A 20,000-nucleotide genomic window follows, 5' to 3' on the forward strand; every position below is an offset into this window, starting at 1 on the left:
TTGTTGCTCTCTCTCTCTCTCTCTCTCTCTCTCTCTCTCTCTCTCTCTCTCTCTCTCTCTCTCTCTCTCTCTCTCTCTCTCTCTCGCTTCATCGTCCTTACCCACATAGTAAAGGAACCACACTTATGACGTGCTTGTATGCTCCTTATTATATATGTTACATCTGCTAAGAGAGAGAGAGAGAGAGAGAGAGAGAGAGAGAGAGAGAGAGAGAGAGAGAGAGAGTTATAAAGAACGTGAGGTGAGGAGATGCATGTGTTGATATACAAAGTTGTCATGGGCACGTCGCTGAGGAGGTCATTATTGTTATTAAGTAAGGTGATAATGGTGGTGAAGTGCCATTAGAACAATAACAAGGAGCGTTACTGATTATGCCAAAAATTAAGTGGTGCTGGGGTGTAGGCTACATACGCTGTGATGGTCCAAAGAGGCAAGTGTGTATAATTCATGTTTGTTTGTCGCTACACTTGCATTCGCCGTGACAAAATTAATGACAATTCTTGGCTCACCTTCTCCACCTCTCTTGCCGTCCGCCATTGTAGGAGGGATGGCTAACACTTTCGCTCTCTCTCTCTCTCTCTCTCTCTCTCTCTCTCTCTACTACTACTACTACTACTACTACTGCTACTACTACTACTACTATTACTACTACTTCTACTACTACTACTACTACTACTACTACTACTACTACTACTACTACTACTACTACTACTACTACTACTACTACTACTACTACTACTACTACTACTACTACTACTACTACTACTGCCGCTACACCCACTGTCACTACTATTGTTATTATCATTACTTCTACTTCTATAGGAGGAGGAGGAGGAGGAAGAGGAATAGAAGAAAGAGTGAATCGTGGGCATTATGTTCACCAGTAAGAAAAGATAAAAAAAAATAATGAAGAATAATGAAGGAGGAGGAGGAGGAGGAGGAGGAGGAGGAGGAGGAGCCTTATGCAAGTGTAAAGAGCTGAGAGATAAAGCAATGAGGTGATAGTGGAAGCGATGGTGGTGGTGATAGTGGTGGTGATGGTGATGGTGGTAGTGATGGTGGTGATGCTGGTAGTGATGGTGGTGGTGATGGTGGTGGTGGTGGTGATGGTGGTGGTGATGATGGTGGTGGTGATGGTGGTGATGGTGATGATGAGCAAAGATAATGAAGGAGTTTAAATATATCTGACTAAACTTTTTAGAGAGAGAGAGAGAGAGAGAGAGAGAGAGAGAGAGAGAGAGAGTGGATGTGGGTGACTTGTGTGGATGAAAGGAAATTTTGCGAAAGTGGTGCAATCATGTGTAAGAAGTGAGTGACAAACAGAGAGAGAGAGAGAGAGAGAGAGAGAGAGAGAGAGAGAGAGAGAGAGAGAGAGAGAGATTTTCCTCATCTAAAATCCATCAAATTCTCCTTCAGTTCTGTTTTATTTCATCTATTCATTGTTATTTCTCTATTCCCTTTTCTTCACTTATTTTCTCCTCCTATCCTCTTTCTCTTCCTCATTCTTCTGTTTTACTTTATTCACACAACTTTCCCTTTCACTCACATTTTCTTTCTAGCTTTCTTTATCTTTTTAATTTCATGTTATTCTTTTTATTCCATATTTCTCGTATTATATTTCTGTTTGTTTCGTTTATTTATCTTTTCGTCTTCTCTTCGTCTTCCTGTTTTTCCTTCAATTATTATTTTCACTATACTCCTTTTTATTTCTTCTTCCTGTATTCTTTTTCTTCTTTACTTCCTTCCTTTTCTTCTAATATCTATTTTTATTTCATTCGCCTTTTTGTTTTGTTTCTCTCCTCTTTTTTTTCCTTTTTCCCCCTCTTTCATCATTCCTCAGCCTTTCTTTATAATTCTTGTCTGTTTTCCTTTTTTGTTCTTTCAGTTTAGTTCATAATATGTGTTTTCCTTGTCTGTCTCTTTCCTTTCTCATTTTTTTTTTCCTTTTATTTTCTTTCTCTTAATTTATCATCTCATAACTTTCCTATATCAACTCTCAGCTTAGTTTTCCCTTTCCCTGTTTCCTCCTTGTTTTTTTTTCTTCTTTTACATCCCTTTTTCTGTATTCTTTTTCTTTTGCACTTTTTCGCTTTTATTTCATCTTTTCCTAAGTTTTCTATATCAATTCTTATTCTGTTTTTTTCTTTCCTTTTTCTTCTTTTTTTTTTATCTCCCATGGGTCCTCATCCTCCTCCTCCTTCTTTTTCATCCCTTTTCCCTTTTCTTCTTCTTTCTTCCCTTTCATTTTATCTTTCATTAGCCTTTCCTCCATCAGCTCTTATTGTCTCCTATTTCTTCCGATCCTTTCTTCTTAATTGTTCCTTTCTACTTCTTTACATATTTCTCAGAATTTTTGCCTTTTTTCAGCCTTTCCTCTATCAATTCTTAGAACGCTTTTCCTTCTTTTGTTTGGATACTCCTCCTCCTCCTCCTCCTCCTCCTCCTCCTCCTCCTCCTCCTCCTCCTCCTCCTCCTCCCCAAACTTAAGCCACGTGGAAGATAAGCAGAGAGAGACCCCGATAAGATAGCAGTTCTCTCTAATGTATTCGCTGATCACGGACGTGCGATAAGAGGCAAGGCAATGAGATACTTTAGTTAATGAGAGGAGTTTATGTTATCAGGGCAATCAATGTGTGTGTGTGTGTGTGTGTGTGTGTGTGTGTGTGTGTGTGTGTGTGTCTCTTTTTTTTCTCTCCGTTCTTCTATATCGTGCTTAGTTTTATTATATATCTTTCATTAACCAGCTGATTACTTATTTTACTTCAACTAGTGTTACTGCAATCTTTTATTTTTTTTACTGTTTTCTTTTCTTATTCTCGTTTTTTTTTCTCCCTATTGCGTTGCTATCGCGTTTAATTATTCCATATCTTCTCTCTTCTTTTGCTTACCACCACTACTACTACTACTACTACTACTACTACTACTACTACTACTACTACTACTACTACTACTACTACAATTTTTACTCTTCCTCTCCTTTTCTCATCTTTTTTCCTTACTTAAGTTGCAACTTTGTTCTGTCATAACCCCGTTTTTCAACCATCGACTAAATTCCACTACTACAAATACTGTTATATTTTCTTTTCAATAGTTTCTTTCTCTCCTCTTTATCATCTTTCTTGTCTCCCTCCGTCGTTAATGTGTTCTGCTACCTCATATCTCTTCCTTTAATCAACCATCTGCGCACTCCTACTACTACTTTTATATTCTATCTTTTATACTCTTCTCTTCCCAATCTTCTTCTCTTTTTTTTCTTTCTTTACTTCGTGCTCAGCCTTCCAATATCTCTCCCTCCTCAACCATCCGCTTACTCCTCCCGTCCTTCATTTTGAGATATTAGATACACAAAGACAGCGACGATAGAATTTGCTGCCTTGTCACAGGTTACCGTAAAAACACCATTAGTCTGACTTATCATTGAAAAAAAGATAGGCCAAAAACTCAACATTAGTATTCAATATCACTGCATGACGTGGTTCTGGCTGCGTTCCAAACATTATTTTCTCTTTCCTTATCTCGAGGTGATCGCGTGTCACCCTGACGAAGTGGTTTTTGCATGAGATTTCCTATCTAACCCATCACCTTCAAGACTGCAGGATCAGGAATATTGCCGCGTCAGGAGGCGAGATGATGTTCAGTTCTTGGCCGCGTGTTTTGAATTTGATGTATTGAGAAATATCGAATTCTTGACTCAATGAATGGTTATACGAGTGATTAATACAGTTCCAAATGGTATGGGGAGAGGAGAGAAAAAGAAAGGAAGAAGGAATGATTGAAAAACAAAAAGAAGGAAAGAGAAAAAGAGGAAGAAAATAAATGGATTATATGAGAAGTTAAAAGGAACGAAAGAAAAGAAAAAATAAAGGAAAAGTGAATGAAGGAAAAACAGAGATGGAATATTACAAGAAAAAAAGTAAATAGTACTAAACGTGATTTTATAATACCTGAAGAAAAGAAGAAGAAAGTCTAACAGAGAGAAAGGTTTAAAAGAGGAAACTGCGAAGTGTTTATAGTTCAGATGTAGACAATGATTTTTTTTCTTATTTTTTCTCTTTTCCTATTTCCTATTCCTTCTTTAACCTCAGAGAGACTGGTCTAAAAAACATAAAGAAAATAGCAAATGAAAAGAAACATGTATACCCTGAAACAAACAAATTGATAGCTCACCGTGTAACAAAGCTTTTGTCCTTGAGTTGAAACTGTTATTTCTTATTTACTTATGTCTAGAAAACATTAAAAGTACTTATATTCATTTCTAATTTTGCTTTTGTGTCCAGGATAATGACATTTTTCAAATTTACCCATTCTCATAGGGACAAAGTGGCAAATTTGAAGTTTGACTTGAACAAAGTAGATACAAAACGACATATAATGCAATAACAGCATTTATTTATTCTAGAATTACACCAGTGAGACAATAGACACATTAGAAATGAGTAGTTCTTCTGTCCCAAAGGCAAAGATAACAAGGATACTTGGTAAAGCCGCTTTGGAGACCCATCAGGAAAGCCACCATTTTGAAGTCTCCTATAACCTCCCAACGGTACTCTTCATATTTCAAGGCATCTAACAACATCTTGACACTCTTGTATTCCTCTTTGAGCTGCTTTGAGGCTTCTGCACGAGCTGTCGATAAAGAGCCGCCACTCTTTGAGGTCAAACAGACCGGTCACATTGTGGCAAAAGCAAAGCTCATCTTGACGAGTGAAAAAGCTTGAAAAATGCTGGTGACGCTTTCTCTGACCTGATATGTGCACACTCTCATCTAGCAAATTCCATATATATATATATATATATATATATATATATATATATATATATATATATATATATATATATATATATATATATATATATATATATATATATATATATATATATATATATATATATATATATATATATATATATATATATATATATATATATATATATATATATATATATATATATATATATATATATATATATATATATATATATATATATATATATATATATATATATATATATATATATATATATATATATATATATATATATATATATAGTAGTTTTTCTTAGCTTTTAGAGTTCTTTTGCAGAGCTCGCAGGTGAAATGAGGTGCCCAAGGTTTGTCCTGATCCCCGACAGGCATGCCGAAATATGCATTGTAGGCCTCGCGCATTTTCAGTGATCTTTCCAGAGAGTACTTTTTACCTCTAGTTTTGATAAACTCGCCACAGACGTAGCAAAATGCGTCTGCCGGATGCTTACAACCTCTGGATGCCATACTTGATGAATGCAGATAGTAATGACTGATGACGATCGACTTGTTTACACATTAACGGCTAGAAGTGAACTGACCTGTTGAGCATAAGTTCCCTGCATTTATACTGCCATATACGTTGCAAGAATGTTCTAGAAGTTCATGAAACGTTTGGAAAGAATAGTTTTGAAGGTTCTGGAGTCATCTAAAAAGTTCTTTAATTTTTTCACCAAATTAGTGTAGAATGTCTGGATTTCAAAACATCGCTGGCCAGTTTATAAAAATCAAAGTTTAAAGAGAATAAGCATTATATTCTTCGTTTTTTAGATGAAAGGAAATAGAAAATAACATTAATTGACGAAAGACAAAAAAAAGTCAAAATTTTGTTACTCACTGTAGTAAGAGAGAGAGAGAGAGAGAGAGAGAGAGAGAGAGAGAGAGAGAGAGAGAGAGAGAGAGAGAGAAACAGAAGAATAAGAAGCTTCCTTAGGGCACCACACATCACCAGTCAGGCCGAGTGAAGGGGAGGAGCCTTTGACTGCCCTGCCCCTACATCAAATAGTGTGTCCTGTGAACTAAGAGTATTGAAAATTTGCTTCTGACTTAAACTTTCCTTTCTGCTTCCCTTCGGTTTTGTTTTGTCGCTTTTCATCTCGAGTTTTTTTTTTTTTATGTAGGAAAGAGGGCCAGCCAAGGGAAAAAAAAAAGGCCCACTTGAATGCTGGTTTCTACAATAAAAAAAAAAGCGTCAGCCAAAATTAAGGAGTAAATGCCTCGATACCTGCCTCTCTAAAGAAAACAAGTCGTAGGAAGTCGGAAATACAGATGCAGGGAGGGAGTTTCAGAGTTTACCAGTGAAAGGTATGAATGATTGAGAGTACTGGTTAACTCTTACGTTAGAGAGTTGGACAGAATAGGGATGAGAGATGTGTAGCAAGGCCGCAGGAGGATGGGGGGCATGCAGTTAGCAAGATCAGTAGAGCAGTTTGCACGAAAATAGCGATAAAAGATAAAAAGAGATGCAACGTTTCGGCGGTGTGTCTGACTAACGTTTGTTGTTTCCCTTTCTTTCGTTTCTCTTCTTTTCCTTTTCTTTCTTGTTTTTCTTTTTTCCTCTATTCGTTTCTTTGTTTTTGTCTTTTTTCTGTATTTGTTTCTTTTTTATTTTCCTTTCTTCCTTTCTTTTTACTTCTTTGACATCGTTCTTTTTCTTTTTCTTTTTCTTTCTTTTCTGGATTTCTGTCATTCTTTCTTTCTTTCTTTCTTTCTTTGTCATTTTCCTTTCTTTACTTTTGGTATCTTTCTTTCTTTTCCTTCCTTCCTTCCTTTCTTTCTTCCTTCTTTGCTTCTTTTCTTCTTTTATTCTTTATATTTTCTTTCTTTCTTTGTTTTTTATTTCTTTCCTTTTCTCACTTATTTGATTATATGTTTGACTTTCTTTCTTTCTTTTTTCTTTCTTTCCTTTTGTTTCTTTTCATTCATTCTTTTTCTTTCTTCACTTCCTTCTTCCCTTCTTTATTTCCTTTCTTTCTTTTTTTCCTTTCTTCGTTTCTATTTTTTCTTTGTTCTTTCTTTAATTTCGTTTTTTTCTTTTCCTTCATTCCTTCCTCTACTTCCTTCCATCCTTCCTTCCTTCCTTTATTCTCTTTTCTCTCTCTCTTTCCTTTTTCAAGTATTATATTTCATTTTTTGCTTGACGTCATTTATCTGTTTATTTTCTCGTTTTGTTTTCTCTCCTTCCTTTCCTTTTGTCTCGTTTCCTTCGTTCTTTTTTTTTCTTTCCTTCCTTCCTTTCGTTTCTCAACTTTCTTATATTCTCTTTTCTTATTTCTTCGTTCTTTTCTTCCTTCCTCCATTCTTTTCCATTCCTGGGCTATTAACACGCAGAGTAGAGGGATACGAACAAAACTGCCGATGTGGGGGATGCGGGCAAGGACGTTACTAACCTACCGCTACCTGACCCTATTAGCGTGGTTAGGTGCTGAGAACTCCCGGTAGCAGAGTAAGAGGAGCCAGGGAGAGTGTATGGGTTGGATGGCAAGACTGAGGACAGGGAGATAGGGGAGTGACGCAAGTGTGTAGATAAATAGATAGATAGGTAGATGTAAATGATGTGATTGGTATATAAGAATTTGGAAGATGGATAAGTAGATAAACAGAGGGTCAGGTAGATAGATAGATAGATAGATAGATAGATAGATAGATATACATACATACATACATAGATTTTCACATGTAGGCCTAAGAACTTCTTGCAGCTTTTCTTATTATCTTATGTTCTTATAGCTAAATACATACATAGAAAGATAGATAAATAGACAGATATATATATATATATATATATATATATATATATATATATATATATATATATATATATATATATATATATATATATATATATATATATATATATATATATATATATATATATATATATATATATATATATATATATATATATATATATATATATATATATATAGAGAGAGAGAGAGAGAGAGAGAGAGAGAGAGAGAGAGAGAGAGAGAGAGAGAGAGAGAGAGAGAGAGAGAGAGAGAGAGAGAGAGAGAGAGAGAGAGAGAGAGAGTGCGTGACAGTGACACGAGTGTACATAGAGCATAAGTGAATAAGTTAAGTGATAACATAAGATGCATAATGGCTAAGTGAAGTGCGTGACAGTGACACGAGTGTACATAGAGCAAAAGTGAATAAGTGAAGTGATAATACAAGATTCATAGTGGCATAAGTGATACACTGCAGTAATTATCACTAAATCAATAAGAACAGTAACAGCCAAAGAGTTGGTGGGCTTTGAGATAGGAGATACCCAAAATACCTCCTTTACCCCGTCAAAACCCAATGTAAAAGTATTATGTAAAGGCTGAGTATTAACAGAGAGAGAGAGAGAGAGAGAGAGAGAGAGAGAGAGAGAGAGAGAGAGAGAGAGAGAGAGACCACGTGTCATATATATAGAAAGACAAATAAATAGATAAATAAATAGATAGACAGATAGTTAGTTAATTAGTTGTTTAGTGAGTTAGAAAGATAAATAGACAGTTAATTAGTTATTTAGTGAGTTAGATAGATAGATAAATAGATAGCTAGATAAACAGAAAAGTAGATAGGTAAGAATAAAGGGGGAGAGATAGGCAGATAAACAGTGATACCATTCAAACGCCTCCAAAAACAGGTCAATCAGGAGTAGCTCCATCGCCAGGCTTCTGACAATGATAACATCCACTGCAGTTTGTTAAAAGTACTCGAGATAGGCCGCCCAAGTGTTAAAGAATATAGGCCAAAGTAGAAAGAACATCTGTCGTTTCTGTCATGTCTGAAAGCCTCGGATGCTTCGAGACACCTGAAAAAAAAATAGAAAGATTTATGTTATCCTGCCGATCCCAAGCTAGATGTTGGGAGTACACTGAATAACGCTATACCAAATAAACTCCAACAGCATATAGTAGATATATTTCAAGAAGTAAAAGAGGTTAGGGAAATTATTTTTTGAGCGTAAAAGTCTTAAAAATAAAGAAAAGTAAGTGAAGTGGTGAGGGTATGGGACACTATAACGATGGTAGAGGGAAGAGCAATATGATTTTACTTTACAATCACTTACACAAGTAGATAAATAAATGAATAATTAAATGAATTGATAGATAAATAGATAAATAGATTATGCAAATTGAATAACAAAGATTGAAGGCACAAAAAGTCTGCGAAGATTTTCCATACATCAGGAGAATGACAGAAACAACAGACAATGAAGCTTTACACTTTTGAAACATAATGGCGTCCGATAATAATTCTTCCCAGCAGGCAAGACAGTGAGGTGTAACACTCCCAAAGATTACTGTGGAAAATTCTTGTATACGGAAGTCAAAACACACAAAACCAACGCAAAAAAAAACAAAAACAAGTATGCATTAGAATAGAGTTAAGTGAGACAAACTAAAATGTTACACTTGGGAAAACTGAGAATCGGGATGCAAGTGTGTTGAAAAGAAAGAAAGAAAGAAGAAAAAATAAGGAAGGAGACCAAAAAAGAAGCAAAGGAAAAAGAAGTGTAGCATAAACATGACTCAAAACTGTTCCAGTCAAACGGAAAATTTCAAAATCTGACGAAGAAAGACATTCAAATTATCACGGTTTGGGAGAAGTCAAAGACGGGAAGAGGAGAATGCACGCTTATTGAAAGAGAAAGTGAGTGAAAGAGAGAGAGAGAGAGAGAGAGAGAGAGAGAGAGAGAGAGAGACAGGGGGAAAGAAAAAGCATAAACATAACTCAAAGGCAATTACTGAGTGAGAAAACGTGACAAAGAAGGAAAGTAGAAATAGAGCATTGTCCATTTTCTTCAGCAAGGGACGCTGGCGATCTGACGGTAGTAACAGCAGCACCCAGGTGAGTGGTGAGCGGCAGGGATAAAGTGGAATGTTAAGCAGGTAAGCATTAGGAAGCTGAATGATGAAGGGGGAAGGAAGACTAGCAGTAGGATAAGTGTTGGGCCGGAAATCATTGAGAGTTGAGTGATGGCAGCTGGGAGTAGTGAAAGGCTTGATTCGGGGGGCAGGGTAGAATGTTAAGCAGTAAACAACTCTGGAGGGAATACCAGACAGATGAATGATAAAGAGGAGGGATTAGATAGCCAAGTGGTTCATGAGAGTAAGAGAGTATAAGGCTGTAAGACAAGATAAGGAAATTTTCACTCCTTTTCACCAGCAGATGATAGCCAAGAAGAAGCGACGTGCGGAGAATGGCAGTGGTGAAGGAGGATGCGAGGATGGTAGCAGAACCGGGATGACGAAGGAGGAAGAGGAGGCTAAACTGCGACAGCTCTTCTCTGCCGAGGACTACGAGGAGACACGCTGTGGCTTGGGTCCCTGCACTCCTTCGTGGCTGCAGGTAAGGAGCCACGAAACAGTAGTAAGCGATGATATTAAAATAACATTAGCAATTCCATCTGAGAGCTAGGATGTGTTACATTATGGTCAGGTTCTTTTACATGTAACTGGAGGAAACTGGTCAAGGAAAAAGAAAAGAAAAAAAAATAGTAAAAAGAGGCTCACTTAGAATGCGAGTCCCCGTGCAAGTCTGAGAGAGTTAGCTAAAGGAAAGAGATAAATGTCTTGAAACTTCCCTCTTAAATGAGGTCAAGTCACAGAAAGATGGAAATACAGAAGCAGGCAGGGAGTTGCAGAGTTTACCAGGGAAGATATGAATGACTGAGAGTACTGATTTGCTCTTGTATTAGAGAGTTAGAGAGAGTAAAATGAAAGGAAGAAGCTCTTGCGAAACGAGGCCGCAGGAGGAGAGGAGACATGCAGTTAGGAGATGAGAAGAGCAGATGGCATGAAAATAGCGTTAGAAAATAGCAAAAGATGCAACATTGCGGCGGTGAGAAAAGGCTGAAAACAGTCAGTCAGGGAAGAACTGATGAAACGAAAAGCTTTAGATTCCATCCTGTCTAATAAAACTGTGTGAGTGAAGCCCCCTCCCACACACACGCACACACACACACACAAGCGAAGAGTACTCCATACATGGAGTACATACTCATATAGAGTTAGCAGGTGGGAAAGTTAAAAACTGGCAGAAACGCCTCAGAACGCCTAACTTCATAAAAGTTGTTTTAGCAGCAGATTATTTATTTGTTATCTTTTTTTTTATGTCCTGACCTATAGCGCCTGTAGGTAATTTGAAGAGTATTGGAAGCGCTGTTAAGCTTCTACCCATTAGTGGCGCAGGCAATTTTATTTATAGTAGTACCCATATTAGGGCCCATATCACCACCTAAGCGCCTGTTAGGTGTAACTGTAGTGGATCATCTCAGTAACTCCGTTGTCACCAGTGTGATGGTGTAGGGTGATCTCGACTAATAAGTGGTTTGTACGGATCACCCTATACCGTCACACTGGTGACTCCGGAGTGACTGAGATGATCCAATACAATAACACCATCACAAAACCACCTCGAACCTGGGTATCATGTAGACATGTAGGTAACTTTAAACCACTCGACAAATGGAAAAGTATCAAGGCGATACGTGGTGGGATGCGAACCTATGCATGGACGTCTGCCCGATCCCACGTTTACCACTTTATTCACTATACCACCGCCTCCCATAAATGAAAGAATAAAGAATAAAAATGAAATGTGAATTTTCCAATTTAGATTATAAATAAAGGACAGACCGAGGATGTTCAATGTAGAAGAGGGGGTGACAATAGAATGTCATTGAAGAGGAGATAGATGTCTGGAAGGTTGTGTCGAGTTGATAGTTGGAGGAATTGAGTTTTTGAGGCATTGAACACTACTAAGTTTTCTCTGCCCCAATCAAAAATCTTAGAAAGATCAGAAGTCAGGCGTTCCGTGCCGTCCCCGCGTGATTGGTTAACTTCCTGAAAGGTTGGTCGTCTTTAAAAAGATATGGAAATGTGTAGGGTGGTATCATCAGCGTAGGAATGGATAGGACAAGAAGTTTGGTTTAGATCATTGATTGATAATAGGAAGAGAGTGGGTGATAGGACAGTACCCTGAGGAACACTACTGTTAATAGATTGATTTAGAAGAACATTGGCCGTCTACCACAGCAGCAATAGACCGGTCGGAAAGAAAACTTGAGATAAAGTAGCAGATAGAAGGATGGAAACCGTAGAAGGGTAGTTAGGAGATCAAAGCTTTGTGCAAGACTATCAAAACAAATTTTCACTAATCTCTAAAAGAGGATGACTAAGACTCAGTAAGAAAAGCCAGAAGTTCACCAATAGAGCGGCCTTGACGGATGCCATACTGGCGATCAGATAGAAGATTATGAAGTGACAGATGTTTAAGAATCTTCCTATTGAAGACACTTTAGATAAGAAAGAGATTAAAGCTTTGAGGGATTAGAACGGTCACCCTTTTTAGGAGCAGGCTGAATGTAGGCAAACTTCCAGCAAGAAGGAAAGGTAAAAGTTGATAGGCATAGTTGAAAGAGTTTGGTCAGGCAAGATGCAAGCACAGAAGCACAGATTTTGAGAACAATAAGAGGGACTCCATCAGGTCTTCCGAGGGTTGAGGCCAGCCAGGGCATGGAAAACATTATTGCGAAGAATTTTAATCGAAAAAAAATAAAATGAAAAATAAAACAGGCATGAAATAGTCAGCAGGAGGAGGAGGGGGAGAGGAACAAGACCAGAATCATCCAAGGTAGAGTTATTAGCAAAATTTGAAAAAGTTCAGACCTAGAGACAGATGAGATGGCAGTGGTGCCATCAGAATGAAATAAACGAGGAAAGATGAAGAAGTAAAGTTATTGGAGATGTTTTTGGCCAAATATCAGAAGTCTCGAGGGGAGTTGCAATTCGAAAGATTTTGACATTGACTATTTAATAAAGGAGTTTTGGCAACTGAAGACCAAACTTAGCATGATTCCGGGCTGAAATATAAAGTGCATGAGATTCAGGTGATGGAAGGCTTAAGTACCTTTTGTGGGCAACTTCTATCATGTATAGCGCGAGCACAGGCTGTGTTAAACCAAGGTTTGAAGGTTTAGGTTGAGAGAGAGTGAGGAATATAGACCTCCATGCCAGACTATCACCTCTGTTATTCGCTCAGCACACAGAGATGAGTCTCTAACACAGAAGTATTAGTCCTTAAGAAAAAAATCAGCATAATACCTCCTCAGGTGCCCCCGATCTGATAAAGGTGAAACGCCAGAGACACCTCCGCTTTGGGGATCCTGAGGAGGGATTGGAGAAATAGGACAAGATACAGATATGAGATTGTGATCGGAGGAGCCCAACGGTAACATCATGAGCATAAGGATTAGAGGTATGGAAATACTGAAAAAAAGTGGGTGTTAGATTAGTTTATGGGATAGATTTGGTTAACATTAGTTTAAATTAGGTTAGGTAGAGGAAAAAAATAGAAGAGGAACAAGAGAGGCCGTAAACTGGTGATGAAGAAAATAGAGGATGATTTTATTGGTAGGACCGGAGAGGCGACGAAACAGTAGAAGAGTGACAGTAAGCTGTGGAGGAAAGATAGAAGAGAAACAAAAGTGACAGTAAGAATACCTGAAGAACGAATGGCAGGAGACAGAGGAGGAAAGTAAGAAAGACAGCACTGATAAAAGCAAAACAACAAAAACAAAAACAAAAAAACATAACGGTAACAAAGAAAATGATAAAATAGATCCTACTGTATTAACTTTCCCCGACTATCCTTCCTTCTCGCTTCACCACTCCTCACTTTACTATATGCCCGACCCTTCTCTCCGCAGAAGTACGCCACGAAGGAGGTGTACATGCTGGTGTACTGCCTGGTGGGGTTGACGCAGGGCATGTTCTTCACCTACAGCGTCTCCGTTATCTCCACTATTGAGAAGAGATTTAAGCTGAAGAGTAAAGAAACTGGTGAGTGAGGCTGGGATAAACACACGCAAATAAGGTTCTCTCTCTCTCTCTCTCTCTCTCTCTCTCTCTCTCTCTCTCTCTCTCTCTCTCTCTCTCTGGCATATCAAATCGTCCTCAAGTGTTTATTTTCTCTCTACTTACGAAGATATTAATGTTTTTCCTCTTCTCTCCGTTTACGAATCTATCAATATCTTTTTTTTCTCTTCATTAAAGAATATATTGTTATTGTTTTTCTTCCTCTCTCTCTTCCCAATTGTTGTTTTTATTGTTGTCCATATACGAGTAGATTATTTTTCTTTCTTCATTTACTAGTACTTTCCATCTCTCTATTTACGTATGCACTGACTTATTTGCTCATATATTACAGTAAGTTTTAAATACCGGTATATTCACTAATATTCCCTCATCCCACCCACCCACCCACCCCCATGTATACACACAGGTATCATCCTCGCGGGCAATGACATCTCCCAAGTGTTGCTCGCCATCTTCCTGAGTTACTACGGCACCTTCGGACACCGCCCCCGCTGGCTTGCCGTGGGCGCGCTTTTCACTGCCGCCTCCTGCTTCACCGCCTCCCTCCCGCACTTCTTCTACGGAGCGGGAACGGGTGCGGAGGCTGTATTGGCGGCAGTGTCAGCTTCAAACGAGACAGGTTCTAAGTGTGAGTGTCTGGCCAGCATTCTGAAATTCTTCGCTGTCCTACCACGACTGTTTTCAAAGACCACAGAGTTAATTAACTGCAGAGGTTTTCATGAGTGTTTCGCCTCTTGATAGTATAGAAATTTTGTTAATTTGTCACTACAACGGTAAGAACACCCTTTAAAACCTATGTATCTTCATGTAGACTAGAGGCCTTTGGGAGTAGTGGAGGTGGGGCGCAGAAGTGACTTTAGAGCAAGGATTCTCAACCAGGGATAAATTTCCGCTTCGGGGTAAAAAATTTCATGGCAGGAGGTAAATTAATGGACCTCATAATTGAGTAATAATTCTATCTACACTAAACACTGTTTTTGTTATGGCTTTGGATTGAGTGTATGGGAGTAAAGAAGATATATCAAGCCGAGGGGAGTAAATGATGGAGAAAAGGTTGAGAATCCTTGCTTTAAAGAGAAGAAGGAGCGGGAAGGGTGGCGGTGATCGTGTCGAGGTAGCAGCGAAAAGATTGGATGGAAGAGTAAGGGAGTTGAAGGAGAGATAGATTTTAGTGAATGTTGAGGGAAGGTGTTGGGGAAAGTGAGGTTTAGTGTGTGTTTGTTTGTATGAGTGTGTTGAGTAAAAAAGATGCGTGCGAGTGACTGATTGAAGTGAGGCGGATGAAATTATCTCCAAGAATATACAACTTGTTAGCATGAAGTCTTCTTATCTCGTCTTTCTTAGCATCGTTCTTTCTTTTATCCGTCTCCTCCTCGTTCTTCTTATCTAACCTCTTTCTTTTAAAATGTTCCTTTCCTCCCACATTCTTCTTGTACTTAATATCCTTCCTCTCTTCCTTTATTTCTTTCTCTATCTCATCCTCGTCCTCGTCATCCTCATCTTCCGTCATATTCAAAATTCCTTTTAATTTTTGTAGTCAATTTTTTCTCCTCTTCCTATTTCCCTTATTCTTTGAAAATCATCGTTCTTCTCCTTTCCCATCCTTCTCTTACGTAATCGAATTAAAATCGTCACATTTTCAATACTCTTTTCAAACCCTCCTTACAACTAATCAATTAAAAGAAAAACTCTCACTTACAATACTCCTTCAAATCTCCCTTCCTCCTTTTCCACGCCTGTACAGCCTTGCAACTCAAAAAAATAGCAAATAAGTAAGAAAAAAAATTAAATCACGTTACCGGTACTTCTTCAGATCTCCTTCTTTTAACCACTTCTCTTCCTCCCTTCTACTCTACAGCCGCGGAGGAACTGTGCCACACGGGAAGTAAGGAAGACTGCAGCGACGACTACCGCGGCTCGGAGTACGTGGGGGTCATGATCTTGTTGTTCCTGTCGCAGTTCTTCGTAGGCATCTCCATCAGCCTCTTCTACAGCATCGGTGTCTCCTACCTCGACGACAACATCAACAAGAAGACCTACCCGCTTTACTATAGTCAGTGCTGATGGTGGTGGTTGTGCGAGTAGTAGTGCGTAGTAGTAGTAGTAGTAGTAGTAGTTGTTGTTGTTGTTGTTGAAGTACTAGTAGTAGTAGTAGTAGTAGTAGTAGTAGTAGTAGTAGTAGTAGTAATAGTAGTAGCAGTAGTAGAAATAGTAGTGTTTTTTTTAAGCATGCAGACAGATAGATATATAGATAAATACTGAAAGATATTGGTTGATTCATAGATAGATAGACGATATATATACGTATATTGGTAGAGGAATATTGTTAGATGACAAATACATAGATAAGAGATATACCTTACTCAAACAGAAAACCTAACAAGCCATTGGAATATATCAATTATCCTCATATCCACTACTTTCTCACACCACCTGCCGATACCAATAAATACCTTAAGAATTCTACACCAGTCAGCAAAACACACCATGAGAACACAGCAAACATCTGAGGAGTCTTCAAAACACAATCCTTATTAAAGAGAGACGCTTTGTTAAATCTGTTTCTACGTCCCCTTTTGTTCCCGCACAGCCCTGACCATCCTGCTGCGCATCCTGGGGCCCGTGCTGGGGTTCATGTTGGGGGCGCGCATGCTGTCCTACTGGATCGACCCTTCCAAGGAACCCAATATCTCCAAGAAGGACCCGCGGTGGCTGGGCGCGTGGTGGCTCGGTGAGAGAGAGAGAGAGAGAGAGAGAGAGAGAGAGAGAGACTGATACTGATACTGATACATTTATTGGGCCTTAAACATATACATATATAAGATATAACAATGGGTTACGTAACAGCCAAGGTCCATTGAGTGTTACCTCTTTTATGGACCTATTTTGACTTACATAAATGAAGAGGTGTCATGTGACGGGCCCTAACTGTTTACAATAACGAAAAAATCTTGGACATAATATGGAAACATATATACGACAAATATGGAAACATATATACGACATTTTAAATGAAAAGTTCTTAAGAAAGCATAATATTAAAGTCAATACTAGCGGTAATGACTAATCACAATACACGTCAAAATAAAAACAATGACATTAATAAAAATAATAGTAGATAAATAATACACTACAAAAAATTGTATCAATATAATAATGGTAACATTAACAATAATGATAATGATACAAATAATATTTATAATAATAATAACAATTAAACTAATAAAGATAATAACAAATATAATGATAACAATAATGATAATAATAATAATAATAATAGTAATAATAATAATAATAATAATAATAATAATAATAATAATAATAATAATAATAATAATGATAATGATAAATAATAATAATAATAATAATAATAATAATAATAATAATAATAATAATAATAATAATAATAATAATAATAATAATAATAATAATAATAGTAATAATAATACATAATAATAGTAATAATAATAAAAATAATAAAAATAATAATACTAATACTGATAATAATGACAATAATGATAACAATTCATGGATATAATACGGCCATTGCATCGAGGAGTAAACGTGAAACAAGGAACGAGAGAGAAAAAAAAAAATCTAGACATTGTCATTGTATTTCGATAACTGCATATTTTTTATTGTATCTTTTAGGCAGGCTCGTGAGACAGCGTTCTTTAAGTTGTTAGGTAGCTGATTCCAGCATCTGGCTCCTCTCACGGGGATGCTTTGCTGAGCGTGGCTGGTTCTACACAAAGGAATTCTAAGGTTTTGTCTGCTACTGTTAGGCCGAGAAATCATTTCAAATTTGCAATCTGCTGGAGAATCAGTTAAGGCTCTATATACGAATAAAAGTGTCTGTAGATATATTATGTCTGGTAGTTTTAAGAGTTTTTGTTCACTGAATATAGGATGTGTGTGGTCGTACCGCTGCCGATGATACATAAATCGTAATAATTTCTTTTGTGCTACAAAGAGGCTTTCCGTTAAAGTCTTGAATGCACCTCCCCATACAGAACAACAGTAAATAATATGAGGGTAAACTAATGAAAAATAAATTTGTTTTACGCTGTCTGCATGAATGTCTTCCCTGATTCTGTATAATATCCCAGTGACTTTACTTAATTTTGTTTTGATTTCTTCAATGTGTGATTTCCATTTTAATGAGCTATCGATATTAACCCCCGCAAAAATTATTTCATTTACCTGTTTCAAAGAAAGGTTATCAATTTTTATGTGTATTTGTGGTGTCTGGACCATAGTGGAATGTGAGATCATAAAAACGGTCTTATTAACATTTAACGATAATTTATTGCTTTTCATCCAGTGCGATATGTTTATTAGTTCTTGGTTTACTATTGTCTCTAGATCCTTGATATTGATTTTCTTAATAAAGATGTTAGTATCATCGGCAAAAAGTAAGAAACTCAATTTATTACTAGTGCGCGTGATATCATTTATGTAAATTAAAAACAAAAGTTGACCAAGAATGGAGCCTTGTGGAACTCCAAAACTAATGCTCTGTCGTGTTGATGCAATGTTATTAAAAACAGTATATTGTTGTCTATTGCTCAAATAACTTTTGAACCAGTCATTTGTTTTGCCCCGTATGCCATAAATTTCAAGTTTCTTTAATAATATAGAATGTGAGAGTGTGTCAAAAGCTTTTGTGAGGTCACAGAAAATGGTTATTTGGTAAAGCTTATTGTCTATGGCATCATATATATGTTGACAGAGCTGCTGAACTGCCAGCTCGGTACTATAATTGGGTCTAAATCCATATTGGTTGTTAATCAGGAGAGAATTCTTGGTTAAGTAGTTTAATAATCTTGGCCATAATTTTTTCAATTATTTTGCTAAAACAAGGGAGAATGGAAACTGGTCTATAATTAGAATGTGATGATTTGTCACCTTTCTTGAATATAGGAATGATTTTAGCAATCTGAGGTTTCTTAGGGAACATACCCTCAACAAATGATCGATTTATTAAATGTTCCAAGAACTTCGATATGATATGACTGCATCTCTTTACAATCTTAATATCTATTGAATCGTATCCAGGAGCCGTGGTTTTAAGTGATTTTATTAGTTTCAATTTCTTGGGCTGATGTTGGTGACATGAAAAACGAAAAATTTGTTGGCTCAGGGAGATAGGCAGTGAATGGTGTTGGTGAGGGTTGCATATCTTTATGTATCGTATTTGCAATGTTGCAAAAAAGTTATTAAATAGATATGTTTGTTCGGGGCGTTGTTATCTTTGAAACTGATTAAGTCCTGTGTCTGGCGAGTATTCTTACCCAGTAAATCATTGATGATCTCCCATGTCTTCCTGGTATTGCCTATGTTGTCGTTTATCTTAGTTTTATAATAATTGGATTTAGCTCTTTTTATCACAGTTGTCAATGTATTTCTATATTTTTTTAAGGTATGTTCATACGTAATAGGCCATTTCGCAAATATTTTTTGGAGAGAGAGAGAGAGAGAGAGAGAGAGAGAGAGAGAGAGAGAGAGAGAGAGAGTTTTTATTGAAGACTAATTCATTTTCTTTCTAATTTTCATGTTTCTGTTGTTGTTGTTGTTGTTGTTGTTGTTGTTGTTGTTGTTGTTGCTGTTGCTGCTGCTTGTGCTACTGCTGCTGTTGTTGTTGCTCCTCCTCCTGCTGCTGGTGTTGCTCCTGCTGCTGGTTCTGCTGGTGCTAGTCTTCTTATTCTTATCCTTCGTCATCATCGCCGTCGTCGTCGTCGTTGTCGCTGTCTTTTTTTCTTTCTCGCTGTCTTCTTCTTCTTCTTCTTCTTCTTCTTATTATTATTATTATTATTATTATTATTATTATTATTATTAATCTTCCTTGTCTGCATCTACGTTTTCCTTACACTTCTTTTATTCCATCTTTTATTCCATCTTGCTATCCTTCCTTCCTTCCTTCCTTCCCTTCACCGCCTCCTTATTTGTCCCTCCACCATGCAGGCCTCGTGTTCCTGGGCGGGGCTCTCGTGGTCTCTGCCATCCCTCTCTTCTTCTTCCCACGTAAACTGCCGGCAACGCTGAGACGAGAAGGCAAGAGGTATCTGCGCCAGGCCGAGAAGAACCGAAAGGCAGGAGGTAACAAGAGCCCGATGCACTACCGCACCCTTCACAACAAGAAGAAGGAGCAAGCCAAACCCACCATCAAGAGTGAGTGTTGTCTCGAACCTTGTGGTAACTGTGACCATGAATGTTGCATTGAAGCTTGTCATCACTCCATCATACCCTCATCTACTTCCTCCTCCTGCCTTCCCTCCCCCAGACCTCGGCAAGGCCCTGAAGCGGCTGTTCACCAATAA

General features: G+C 37.5%; 1 protein-coding gene across 5 annotated transcripts in view; it reads left to right on the forward strand.

Moving 5' to 3' along the window:
• LOC123511276 (solute carrier organic anion transporter family member 74D-like) overlaps positions 1-20,000 on the forward strand; it is a 52,118-nt gene that overhangs the window by 6,580 nt on the left and 25,538 nt on the right. For 3 of the 5 annotated variants that reach the window (XR_006676733.1, XM_045267030.1, XM_045267028.1), the window contains exons 2-8: positions 9,971-10,150; positions 13,512-13,644; positions 14,087-14,308; positions 15,539-15,733; positions 16,271-16,411; positions 19,645-19,851; positions 19,964-20,000. The exon at positions 19,964-20,000 is cut by the window's right edge and continues 128 nt beyond it. Coding sequence is in view for 4 of the 5 variants with exons in the window: in XM_045267030.1 (XP_045122965.1) it covers positions 9,971-10,150; positions 13,512-13,644; positions 14,087-14,308; positions 15,539-15,733; positions 16,271-16,411; positions 19,645-19,851; positions 19,964-20,000 (1,115 nt within the window). In the remaining variant the exon portion in view is untranslated. Of the gene's footprint in view, positions 1-9,611; positions 9,650-9,967; positions 10,151-13,511; positions 13,645-14,086; positions 14,309-15,538; positions 15,734-16,270; positions 16,412-19,644; positions 19,852-19,963 lie in introns of those variants that run through there. The other 2 variants (XM_045267031.1, XM_045267029.1) reach the window with 2 other exon arrangements.

The sequence above is a fragment of the Portunus trituberculatus genome, chromosome 31 (genome assembly GCF_017591435.1).
Source record: "Portunus trituberculatus isolate SZX2019 chromosome 31, ASM1759143v1, whole genome shotgun sequence".
NCBI lineage: Eukaryota > Metazoa > Arthropoda > Malacostraca > Decapoda > Portunidae > Portunus > Portunus trituberculatus.